The following is a 13,972-nucleotide window of genomic DNA, read 5'->3' on the forward strand; positions in this document are numbered from 1 at the left end:
AAACTCGGTACACATATAGAACTCACTGAGCCAAACAACTTTTGTACTCTATGTCATAGGCTCCACCTGACAGGAAGTGAGATATTTAGGGCTGTTTAAAAAGCGCATGCTCTGGAATTTAACGTACTCCTCCCAGGAATTCCATGGGATTGTCACCAAACTCGGTCAGCATGATCTCAAGACATTGGGGATGCTAAATTGCGAGGAGATTTTTGATATCTCGAACGGTTTGGCCGTGGCAAGGCGACAAAGTTATGGCGAGAAATGAGAAACGGGAAGTGTCTAATAACTGTTGACCACATTGCCTGATTCTGATGAAACTTCACCAGTTTGTTCGTTGTATGATGCCGATTCCATAAATGTGACTATTATGAGTCAAAGTTATAGCGCCACCAACTGGCAGCAGGAAGTGTGTCATTTTCAAAATGCTTTGAAATCAGCCTCTTAATTTTACTCGATTTTCTTTAAACTTCATCAAAATCATGTCAAAACACGGCCGATGAGAATATGTAAAGGGGTCGATGATAAATCGAATGCTGTTGCCATGGCAACATGTCAAACTTTAAAATTAGATTCCTGTCTTTTCGAGGCAGTTAACATGCTTAGAATTTCATGAAACTCAACACACACATCAATATTAATGATAGTTAGACACTGGCAAAAGGTCATAAATGGGCGAGGAGCAGGCACTCTATAGCGCCATCTTTTGACAAAAGTTGGGGGGTTAGTTTTTCCTACAGTCACCAAACTCTGTACATATATTAATCTCATCAATTTGGACAACTTTCTAAATTAAACTCATTAGCTGAGACCAACAGGAAGCCGGCTATTTTGATTTGAATGTGGATTTTTGGAAAAATCAGGCTGTAAACAAATGCACACTACTTCTAAGAACAACCAGCTGTTCACACCAAACTTTTTTAACATGAAGAGAATATTCTGAAGATGTTAAATTGCGAGCGGATTTTGGATATCTTGAACGGTGTGGACGTGGTGATTTTTTAAAGATATAGTAAAAAATATTTTTATATCTTTAAAGTGCAGCATCCAAACTCTTTAAAACTTTTTTCACACAGAGATCTAATCATTCTGAGCAAGTGCTGGAAATATAAATTTTATACAAGCTTCAATGAATTAAAGAAAATTAAAAAGATAACTCAGAAACCTGCTGTCACTCTGGTGAATGTCTCTACAGTATGTGTGTGCGTTCAGTCAGGCACAGAGAAGCTCATTATTGCAGGGGGGAGGGGTGAGAGGCAGAGAGGGTGACAGAGTAGAGAGCCATTCTACAGACCATCTTTGAACAAAATGCACATACTGTATGTAGTGTAATTACATAAATATGTCTGATCTTTGAGAGTCTGATATTTTGAGAAAATATAAAGGGTCACTAAGTCTTTCATTGTTCGTATTTTGCAGTTGTTGTTTTTTATTTATTTTTTACTTAACTGTACCATGAACTTGTCCTATTCAGTCACATAGCAAAAGATTTAAAAAAATACAACTTTTTAGCATGATCAATTTATCTTCATTGATAGACAATATTTACATAGTGTTATTTATTGAATATAAAATCATAATAATAAAAAATTAAGACAAACTTTGACAACAAAACAAACGTTACTGTTATCTCTTCAAAACATCTGAAAACCATAATTTTAAGATCAGTTATATATATGTATCACCCCGTTAAAATACTCAACTTGATTTTTAAAGATATTTTGAAAGAATGAAGCGTTTATAGAGCACTTTATTGTGTATTGCTGTACACCCACATGAACTGTGTTCATGTTCATGTTAATTCACAGTACATAAACTTTATATGAATACTTTTTTTAGCTTAATATTAATTAACATTAATAAATGCTATTTATTTATTGGTCATGTTAACTAATATAGTTAATTTTAACAAATGAAACTGGATGGCAACATTTTATATTTTGTGTGTATGTGTCTGTGTGTTGATTTTAAAGTGTAACCCTTTCAATTCTGTAAACTTAAAATCCAAACTAGCAGAGGGTTACTGTGAATGCATGTGCCAACTGGGCACCGTCTTCCTTATTGATTCTTAGTTATGTAGCGCTTAAGAGTGATGTCTTATAACAGGAGTCACCAGCAAAGCAATATCCACACACAAATTGTACAGATAGGTAACAATGACATTTAAGCAGAAGTGGTGGACGTAAAGCAAGCAATAATAACATTTTGCTATCATCATGAATCATGTTCTTATCATCTTCATCAGAAAATAGGGAATTTGTAGCATACAGGTTCACAGTTGGCATTTATCTGAAGTCCTTGCATTGATTGCATTTAGTTAAATCAACATTATATTTGGTCAGTCTGATCTTGAGGCCTTAGAGATGTTAAATTGTGAAGATCTTGAGTTTTCATTAAAGGGCATGTCCGTGGTGGCCTGACAAAGTTTGATGTTTCTGCATAGACATAGAAGTGGTTATAACTTAGCCTGAAAATGTCTGATCTGCCACAAAATTCACAGGTTTGGTAAGAGTCGTGGCCTGAAGACACCTAAAGACCAATATTCAGATATTATCATAGCGCCACCTGTTGGCAGCAGGATATATCATATATTTCACTAACTCAAACATACCAAGGTCAATCTGCACCAAACTTCATATGTTTGATAATAGTGCTGGCCTGAACACATCTACATGCCAATAATCAGTTATAGGCATAGCGCCACCAGCTGGCAGCGGCAAGTTTGGCACATTTAAGTGACTTTGACATATTTCTCCTACATTTACTGTATTAAAAGCATACTGCCCACCGTTTGCTGTTTTCCTGAAGCCACCGGTCGGCGGTGAGCCCGGGTGCGAGGGCCCGTTCATCGCTGCTCGCAGCTTTAATTTTTACTTGTTTTTTCTGAAAACAACCACAAAAACATGATTCCTGTCTGAATCTGAGCAAGATTACAACTATTTGTTCAATTCTCAGCCCATTTTCACATGTATGAATGATTCTGATGACATTTAAATTAAATAAATAAGCACTTTCTTACGAAGTATGTGCTTTCGTTGCATTTCTGCTTTTGACAAAAATGTTTATCTTTTTTTTACTTAGATTTTTTTTGTCTTGTTTCCAGCCAATTCTTAAATAAAAAAAAGATTTTCTAGACAAGTAAAAAAAAATGTTCTTGTTTTCAGAAAAAAACAAGTCAAAATTAAGTGAGTTTTTCCTCAGAACAAGCAAAAATGCACTTTATTTTGACTTGTTTTTTCTGAAAACAAGACAATTTTTACTTGTCTAGAAAATCCTTTTTGATTTAGGAATTTTTAGATATTTTGTCTGGAAACAAGACAAAAAAATCTAAGTAAGAAAAGCATTTTTTTTGCAGTGTTCAAAGTGAAGATGTCTTGTATTATCACTTAATCAACAGAAAAACACCACAAAGACATGATTCCTGTCCAAATCTGAGCCAGATTCTAACTATTTGTATGTATGAATGATTCTGATGACATTTTCTCTAATCCTGTACAAAACCGTATGTGATGTAATTTTTGAACTCAGCATAATCAAATTAAGCATTTTTCGGAAATGAGCAGACTGTTATTTAATAAAATTAAATAAATAAGCATGTAGCACTTTCTCACGAAGTATGTGCTTTCGTAGCATTTCTGCTTTTGACAATCATTTTCACTTTTTTTTTTTTTTACTTAGCTTTTTTGTCTTGTTTCCAGCCAAGATATCTAAAAATTCTTAAATCAAAAAGGATTTTCTAGACACGTAAAAATTATTTTCTTGTTTTCAGAAAATACAAGTCAAAATTAAGTGAGTTTTTCCACAGAACAAGCAAAAACGCACTAAGTTTTGACTTGTTTTTTCCAAAAGCAAGACAATTTTCACTCATCTAGAAAATCCTTCTTGATTTAAGAATTTTTAGATATTTTGGCTGGAAACAAGACAAAAAATCTAAGAAAGAAAAGCATTTTTTTGCAGTGTATTTGTTCAATTCTCAGCCCATTTTCACATGCGTGAATGATTCTGATGACATTTTATGTCTAATCCTGTACAAAACTGTATGTGACGTAATTTTTGAACTCAGCATAATCAAATTAAGCATTTTTTGGAAATGAGCAGACTGTTATTTAACAACATTAAATAAACAGGATTGTCTACAGTGTTCATCACCGGATATTCACGAACCTCGACTAAGCTCTGACTAATCAAATAATTCTATTTCCTATTCATTTACTGATGACAAATGCACTAGACTTCCTGTGGGAATTTTTCATGCATGGCTTTAGACAATAAGCTTCAGGTCAAGGCTGTAAAGGGAGAGAAGGGGAAGAGGAAACTACATACCGAGGCAAAAGGGTGTACGGTATTACAGAAACACAAACATGCTTGGAGGTATATTCCTGTTTTGCTTGTTTACTCACTCACCTCCTGTCTGGACTTTGAGGAGGCGGAGTTACAGGAAGAGGACACGCCCAGCAGGGAACGCTCTTCCGCGAGCTCCGTGTGGCTGCTGTCCATGGAGTCCGTGTCGCTCGATTCCGGCTGGGTCACTTCCTTGGAAGCTGACTTCACTTCTGGGATCTGAGCGACCTGGAACCTGCCGTTCACATGCACGTGACATAGAAGTCAGTGAGTGCATTACAGGCCTGATGTGTCACTGTGAGCATAACTGGGTGTGTATGTAAGAATGAGATGTGAATTACCATCCCAAACAACACCTGATTCATTCATTCATTCATTTACAGGCCTACTCCAAAACCTAGTGAGACTTGATAGATACCAGTAGACTCTTGAGCATTCTGACATATTGAAGTTAATATATGACCCTGAACCACAAAACCATTCATAAGGGCCAATTTAAATAAGCTTTCCATTGATGTACTGTATGGTTTGTTAGGATAGGACAATATTTGACCAAGATACAACTGATTTGGAATCTGAGGGTGCAAAAAAATCTAAATACTGAGAAAATCGCCTTTAAAGTTGTCCAAATGAAGTTCTTAGCAATGCATGTTACTAATCAAAAATTAAGTGTTTATATATGTATTTGTACAATTTACAAAATATTGCCATGGAACTTGATCTTTACTTAATATCCTAATGATTTTTGACCCATACAATGTATTTTTGGTTATTGTAAATTATATATTTATATTACCACATCACATGATTACATTATTTTGTTGGTGATCCACTCATCTATCTTGAATATGATGAATGATAAAGTTTTAGTTTTAGCTAATTACAAAAACTATGAAAAAATGATTGGTCACTGAAATAAAGCTCAAATAAAAATAAAACACAAAAAATCATTAAAAAGATCATAAAAGCACTAAAAATACATAAAAAGGACTAAAAAAAATAAAAATAAATAAACAATAAAATTATTTGAAATAAAGAAAAGATAAAATTAACTACACTAAAAGTATATTATAAGATAAAATTAATAATATATTATAAGATAAAAAATAATAAAATATGAAAATAAAAACAATTGAAAATAATTACATAAATGTAAATGTTAAATAGACTGTAAACAAACATAATTAAAAAAGCAACAACAAAATTACTAAAAGAAAACTAAAATGGAAAAGTAATTAAAAATAATAACAAATAGTATTAAAGAAATTTGGTCACTAAAGTAAAGATGAAATAAAATAAGTTGAAATTAAAGATTCATAAAAAGATGTAAAAATAGAATTAACAAATATAAAAAAATATATATATCATTGAAATAAAATAAAATTTGAATATAAAAACTATTTAAAGTAATTAAATAAATGTAAATGTTAAAATGTAAACAAAAATAATACAACTGACAAAACTATAAAAGAAAACTAAAATTGAAAATAATAATAAATACAATAATACTATATAAAAATACTAAACATATATAAGACTGCCTCAGAAAACTGGTCAAATCAAGGCATTTACATTTTTATATAGGAAGTACATCTTTGATGTCTACTATGTTCACTAGGTGTTGGAACAGAGCTTAATAAACAGATTTCTCATGTGGTGTAAATTGTATATTTTATTTGATTTTCTCCTCACCTTCCTACAGACAGGATGGTGACCTCCGGCGTCTTGACCAGGTCAGTGGGGCTTTTGTGCATATCGATGGGCAGCAGCAGCTCGGGCCATTTCTTCTGACTGCAGCGTGAGCAGCAGAGGCCGGAGCGCGAGGCCAACCCGTTTATAGTGTGCAAATGATGCTGATGGGGACACAGCCGAGGCAGAGAACGGAACGGAGAGAAATGAGGAAGAACTGGAAACCTGAGGGAGACACAGACAGAGAGACACTTAGCAACTCATAGACATACTGTGTGTGTATTTTACAAAAATATTTGGACTTAAAGTCCCCCTGAAATCAAAATTAAAGTTTTTTGGCTTTTAGTATGAATATATTAGCCTTAAGGTTATCTATAAGCTAGTGTGCTGCAAAACAAAGACAAAATTCGCGTTTACAAGATATGGGCATTCAAAACTTACAGTCTCGTCACTTCCGCCAATATGAATCAAGGATTTGGGTGATATCACCGTGCACTTCAATTTCTCATCAAATGTTCTGTCCAATCAAATGCTCTCTAGAGTCCGTAATGTCCCGCCCCCTACACAGAGACGCATTTACCCGGAGGAGATCATATGCGCTCATATGTGCGATCGGCATGTATTAAACTACACAGCCTCAGCATGATTATGATCACTATTTCGTTTTAGCAAGTTTCATATTGAATCTGTGGGGTAATTTATTAGTCTGTGGCTGTCATAAGCTTACAAATGCGGCTTTACCGAGCTCAACCGCTCTTCCCCAGCAGATATAAATGGAACGCTATTGGCTATTCAAAATAAGTGGGCGGGGCTGGGCGATATGTTTTTGTTTCAGTTAAAAGTACGTCACCACATAGAATAATGCTGCGTGTTTCAAGGCACTTCAGTGGACCTTTAAGGTACAACAGACTGGAAACGTCAATGTCAGCGTCCTAAAATCCATTTTAGAACACTTTAGCAACCACATAGCAACACCCTAAACTACTCAAAACACATCAGCAACCGAATAGTCGAAATTTAAAAATACAGAAAATCAAAATACCGTAAATGGTGCATTTCACAGACGAGAATCCATGAAACACATTATTAGACTGTTTTTCCAAGGCTGCAATATATATTTAACCCATTTAAAATTTTAAATTAAGCATAATTGTGAATTTACAAACACTATGATTTTGTCAACTAGGTTATGTACTTTCTTTGAAATAATTATTATTACCTAATTGCTATTATATATGCATTATATATATATATATATATATATATTTTGGCAAATTCTTTTCCATTATTTTTCTGGATTCCATTGAAATGATTTTTGATTCTTTATTTTAACTAATTATATATAAATATATGTGTGTGTGTGTGTGTGTGTGTGTGTGTGTGTGTGTGTGTATACAGTTATAGGGCCCTATAAAATCAGTTTCATTTCCAAATTCTGTTTTATTCCATTTTAGTTATTCTATACTCTATTTTAATAGTCAAATTATTATTATTATATCAAAAAGCCTGTCTAATTAATTAAGTTTAAAAGTTTTATTTTTACCAAATTCTTTTCCATTACTTGAGAATCACATTGTATGATTTTGAGGGTCAGAAATCTGGCTGGAAAGCAAGTGACCAAATACTTATTTGACACAGTAATTCACAAATAAATTGTTAAAGCGATGGTTCGGAGTAGAATTGACTTCATTGCTATGCACTCCGAAGCCCATGTAAATACCCCATCCGAAGTTTTTTTTACCTTAGTCAAACATTTATGAAGATATTAGAGTTTTTCGAATTGCTTGTTACAGGAGTGAATGGTACATGTGATGTATCTCGTAAATTGCACCACTAAACGTGCAAGTAATCTTACCAAACTTGTACAGTAGTGTAAATAGGTTATGTACTCACAAAACGCTGCATCGGAACATTTGTAAGTCCACCATGAGTGTTTTAAAAACACATTTTACCCGAGAACTACTAGTCTCAAAAACTACAAATGGCGACACGTCGACGTCACTTCCCTGGTTTGAAAAAAGCATGTAAAAGTCCTCCTACAAGTTGACATGCACACAGATGTAGTAGGAGGACTTTTACGTGCTTTTTTCAAACCAGGGAAGTGACGTCGACTTGTAGTTTTTGAGACTAGTAGGGATCGGCTAAAACGTGTTTTTAAAACACTCATGGTGGACTTACAAATGTTCTGATGCAGCGTTTTGTGAGTACGTAACCTATTTACACTACTGTACAAGTTTGGTAAGATTACTTGCACGTTTAGTGGTGCAATTTACGAGATACATCACATGTACCATTCACTCCTGTAACAAGCAATTCGAAAAACTCTAATATCTCCATAAATGTTTGACTAAGGTAAAAAAAACTTTGGATGGGGTATTTACATGGGCTTCGGAGTGCATAGCAATGAAGTCAATTCTACTCCGAACCATCCCTTTAAGAAATCATACAATGTGATTTCCGAATTTTTATTTTTAGATTCTGTCTCTCACAGTGGAAAGGCACCTATGCTGAAAATTGTAGACCCCTCCATGATTTCTAAGTAAGAGAACTTGCTAAATCACAGGGTGATCAAATACGTATTGACCTCAATAATATATATGGAATTATTGGGCCCTATGAAATTCGTTTTTTTAGATGATACTTGAAGATAAGGACTCAGCTGCTAGTTAGTGGCAGCCCTACCAGATAGCAGTTCTAGCAGCATAGATAGTTCTTAAAATAAGTCTTGAAGTATATTCAGGTCTTCTCTGAGTTTGGACAGACTGAAAGCACATAGACCACAATCCATTCATGGAGTCCTGATATCCCCCACCCACTCCCATAGTTCCATTGTGATGACGTCAGAGTCCCTGAGCTCACAGCAGATGTACTGTATAACACAGCGCTCTCGGCCTGTAGAAAAGGGTCTAGAATTAAAGGATCTCTTGAACTAAACAGATGGCACATGCTGTTATTTCAGCAGGCACTGGTGATGGCAGCACACCGGATCTCTGTGCCAGTAAATTTCCCAGAGGTCAACTGTGATGGCAAAAAAATGAAGCAGGCTTTGTCTCTGACTGTTATGATGTGTTTGACATTCTAAAATGCATAATTATGACCCTGACATCTGATTGGATGCGCCGTAGAACAGTCGATAAGTATACACATAAATCTACAATAATGACCAAAACAAGTCTATTTTTGATGAACAGAGAAATGTCCCTCTGTGGTTTTTAAGGAACCTTGACTTCACTGTGGTGATGCTGCAGTTGGAAAATGAACAAGCACTTCCTTCTTGATGATTTATAGACTTGTCAGCGCTGCAAACCTGGTGCAAACTCATTAACACAGGCACGATCTCTCCCTCAGCTCTTCTAACACTACATCGATTTTTCATCAAGCAGTTTACAAGAATGAGCTGCATCTTTATCTCAGCTAATGGAAAAGTGCTCGCTGTTTTATAAATGGGGAATTCCTCTGAGCTTAATTCGATTCATTATGACTGGAGATGAGTCAGGCAATGATTCAAGCGTGAAAGAAGTCTCTTCTGCTCAATCACAAATACAGTAAAAATGTAGAAAGAAATATTATTACAATTTAATAGTTATTATTTCTGTGATCTTAATTTTTAGCATCATTACTCCAGTCTTCAGTATCACATGATCCTCCAGAAATCATTCGAATATGCTAAAAGATCTGTGCTGCTTCCGATTTAGTAGAAATTGTGATGCAATTAATGTTTTCAGGATTCTTTGATGGACCGAAAGTTGAATTAGAAATCTTTCTGTAATGCCATTATTGTCGTTAAATTACATGCTTAGCTAGTTTAAAATTGCTTGCTTATTATTATATTGAGAAAATCACCTTTAAAGTTGTCCAAATTAAGTATGTATTTTACTTGGCTAATTACTAAAACTAGGAAAAAAGCATGATGAAATTAAAAATATACACACAAAAAAAAGATAATAAAACCACAAAAAGAAAAATTTGACAAAAATTACTTAAACTGAAAAAAATGAAAATATAGCTATAAGCTAAAATGATACATGAATATAAAAACAATTTAAAGTAATTAAATAAATGTAAATGTTAAATAAAATGTAAAAAATAAAAATAAAATAAAATAAAAGCACATAACCAAAAGAAAACAAAAAAATCGAAATGTAAATTAAAATAATAAATACTATAATAATATATAAAAATATGAAATATTATTACAATTACAATATACCAGTTTTCTATGTGAATTTATTGTAAAATGTAATTTATTTCTGTGATCAAAAGCTGAATTTTTAGCATCATTACTCCAGTCTTCAGTGTCACATGATCCTTCAGAAAACACTTAAATATGCTGGAAATTCTTATTATTATTTTGAAAAGAGCTGTGATGCTTCATATTTAGTAGAAACTGGCTTTGTAACTTTCTTAGGAACTGCAATATAAAGTAAAATGGAATTGTAACTTTCCAAGACATTTACTCATTTACTCATAACAAAACATATGCCTACAGCTTATTGTTCTCCAGACTTCCCTGTGGTGACACAGTGTAAATGGAATATTTATCATAAAAACTATTAAGAACTAAACCACAATAGTTCTTTATGTTACTGTTACAGTTTCAGTGTCACAAATAGACACAGAATGAGTCATATATGACGTTGTGTCGGCATAACGACCTGCACTGTGTCACTAAAAACAAGGAAAAAGGAAAAAAACGTCTCAAAAATCCTATTTTTTTTAGAGACAGGAATCTATTTTGCAATGAAAAAAAAAATACAAAATATATGCATTGTCTCACAAGTTAATTTTGGACTCTATGTGCTGTGTGTGAGTTTTCAAATAGGCTTTTTGATGTTCTTACTTGATGGATGAGCTCTTGTTGAGGGCCATCTGTTTATTCTCATATTCCTGCAGAAGTTCTTCCAGAGCAGCCGCGTTTTCTGTAAAACACAAACACATGGAGATGCAATGAGACTCTGATCTCACTGTGTGATGTGAGGTAAAAGTGTCGAGAAACATCACACACCTTTCTTCTCTGTGATGAGCCGCACCAGAATGCTGATGGTGTCTTCATTGGGGTCATCAACAATGTACGGACAAGGGTTTCCTGAGGAGAAATAGCAAAAATAGTTAAGTTAATACACTATTTGCTGTGTTTTGACTCAGGCTCTTTTAGACAGAAGGCAAATAGATCATAAAAAACAGGACATAATTGTATGAATTGTAAGATTTAATGTCATAGTCTAATTTCACTTTGTGAAATTCTATTTTTATGATTAACACATTTTATTTTGAATAAATAAAGTTCATTTTTAGCCCCGATAACTGTCATATAGTAAATAAAATTAATTTAAAAAAAATAAAATTATCTAGTATAAAAAAGATATTTGTTTTTATTAAATATGCATGGTGTAACAAAAACTATATAAAGTTTGTACAATTGAAAGGTCTAAAAATAAATATTAAAATAATTAAAATAATTTTCTGTAATTGAAATGAAGCTGAAATTAAATAAAATATTAGATAAATATAAGGATAAAACCTAAAAAAAAATTAAGAATATTGCCTTGCCTGCCAACTGCAATAAATAAGATAATAAATATCATTAATTAAAAAGGTTAATAAATTCAAATGAAAGAAAATGAAATAGAAATATTTAAAAATCTAATAAAAATTACAACTTGCACATAAAATCACTCAACATAAAATTAAATTGAAATAAAACTGAAAAATAAACAAAAGTTTAAATGCAAACATGAAAGCTAATTAAATATAAATATAAATATATATGTCCATAGAAAGCACATGGAACGGAAAGTGTCTTCTTTTAAGGTTTCAAATAAGTCTTTGGACATTAAAATGTCAAAATTTGGTTGAAATAATGCCATTCAGTGTAACAATATTTATGTTAAAATTCAAACAACATGCTTATTCTCACTTGTACATATTAAAATATATCAAAGAATAAGGGAGCATTTTAAATTGTATTGTGTTTTTGTTTTCTGTAAATTAGGGAAATATGTATGATATTTATTTTTTGGCTCAGAAAAACAAAAACACAAATGCAATTAAATTAAACAGTAAACTTTTAAATATTTTTTTGGAAAAACAGCAACAATTTAAAGCAGTATTACACTTGTTGTTTTTATGCTTAAACACTTTTTCGTCTTTGACCCATATATATATATATATATATATATGAGCTAAATGAGTAAATGAGCTTTACATTCTTTAAGTAGCTAAAAAATAAGCTTCACTCTCTATATGCAAATGATATACATAAATATTTTAGGTGACAGACATGGTTTTAACCAGTTTTGTGAGCTTCAGGGTGAGCAAATATTACTTTGAAGCTCCAGCATGATTTAAAACACCTCTATTGTTGTGCATTTGTATTGTCGTGACGTAAGTGCTATTTTTAACCAGTTTAACAGCACAGGGAAGCCGCTACTCTGTCCTTATTAGCCTCATCACATGAGTTAAAAACACACCAGTTCATCATTAATCACCATAGGCAGAAGGACTCAAAACACACCGAAAATGTCTCTGACAGTCTCTATTGTGACGCATTTGTGAATCTAAAGCATACAGAAGGCTCTGTGTGCAGTTAAGGGTATCTCTATGGAAACTATATCCCAGAGTTCCAGAGCGAGGCAGCTGTGGACGCAGAGAACAGCTCACTCAGCACTCTGCTATATTCGCCCAGAATGAGCGCCGCTTTATGTTTCTGATCAATCAAATATGCTCTGTTAGAATCATACACTCTTAAAAATAAAGGTGCTTTAAAAGGTTCTTTACAGCGATGCCAAGAAGAACCATTTTTGGGGTTAAAGGTTCTTTAAAGAACCATTTTTTCTACCTTTTTATAATCTGAAGAACCTTCTTTCACCACAAAAACCCTTTTGTGAAACAGAAAGGTTCTTCAGATGTTAAAGGTTCTTTATGGAACCACTTAAACAAAAAAGGTTCTTCTATGGCATTGTGAAGCACGTTTATTTTTAAGAGTGTAGTCATGCATCTACTAAAGTGTTTGGATGCATAAAATGTCAAAATATCATTTTAATAAATGCAAGTGTCAGTGTTTGAAGCAAAGTATTTGACAAAAATAATTAAGCAGAGTTTCAAATGAGAAAACAATAGATCTAGTGTTGAAAATAAAGCCAATGTTGAGTGACTTTGTGTTTGTTTGTGGTTAGAGGATAATGTTAATGTGTGATTTCTTTACTAGGACACCTGTGTGAACTTAAGAACTGACTTCAGACATCCATTAAAAATGCCTGCTGCTTAAATGTGACCCTCAACCACAAAAGCAGTCATGAGTAGCACATGGGTCAAAATTATTATTATATTTCATGAAGATATTTTGTTAATTTCCTACCGTAAATATATCAAAACTTATTTTTTGCTAAGTAATATGCATTACTAAGAACTTCATTTGGACTTTTAAGGCAATTTTTTTTTGCACCCTCAGATTCCAGATTTTCAAATAGTTGTATCTCAGCCAAATATTGTCCTATCCTAACAAAGAACAATAGAAAGCTTATTTATTCAGCTTTCAGATGTATAAATCTCAATTTCGAAAAAAAATTGACCCTTTTTTGTGGTCCATGGTCACAAATGTGATTGTAAACTGGCTACAAATGTACTTTTCTGTAATCTGTTTAAAATCAAATCAATTATTTGCGAAAAGATTCTCTAATGTTTTTGTAAGAAAACTTTAAAAAAGACAAAAGCTTCACAGTAAACCTGTAAAATATTATCACTATTTAAAATAGCAATTTCCTATTTGAATAAACTTTAAAGTGTAATTTATTTGTAATATTCAAAACTGAATTTTCAGCATCATTACTCCAGTCTTCAGTGTCATATGATCCTTCAGAAATCATTCTAATATACTGATTTATTACTCAAGAAATATTCTTCTTATTATTTATGTTTTTTATTTATGTTATATATTTAAAAC

General features: G+C 32.9%; 1 protein-coding gene across 1 annotated transcript in view; it reads right to left on the bottom strand.

Moving 5' to 3' along the window:
* The window catches only part of relt (RELT TNF receptor), a 44,751-nt gene that overhangs the window by 3,739 nt on the left and 27,040 nt on the right, over window positions 1-13,972 (bottom strand). Inside the window, exons 7-10 of the mRNA XM_073850936.1 lie at window positions 11,036-11,116; window positions 10,871-10,949; window positions 6,034-6,255; window positions 4,405-4,576 (exon numbers count right to left, since the gene is read on the bottom strand). Coding sequence (XP_073707037.1) covers window positions 4,405-4,576; window positions 6,034-6,255; window positions 10,871-10,949; window positions 11,036-11,116 — 554 coding nt within the window. The remainder of the gene's footprint in view (window positions 1-4,404; window positions 4,577-6,033; window positions 6,256-10,870; window positions 10,950-11,035; window positions 11,117-13,972) is intronic.

Source organism: Garra rufa, chromosome 11 (genome assembly GCF_049309525.1).
Source record: "Garra rufa chromosome 11, GarRuf1.0, whole genome shotgun sequence".
NCBI classification, from domain to species: domain Eukaryota; kingdom Metazoa; phylum Chordata; class Actinopteri; order Cypriniformes; family Cyprinidae; genus Garra; species Garra rufa.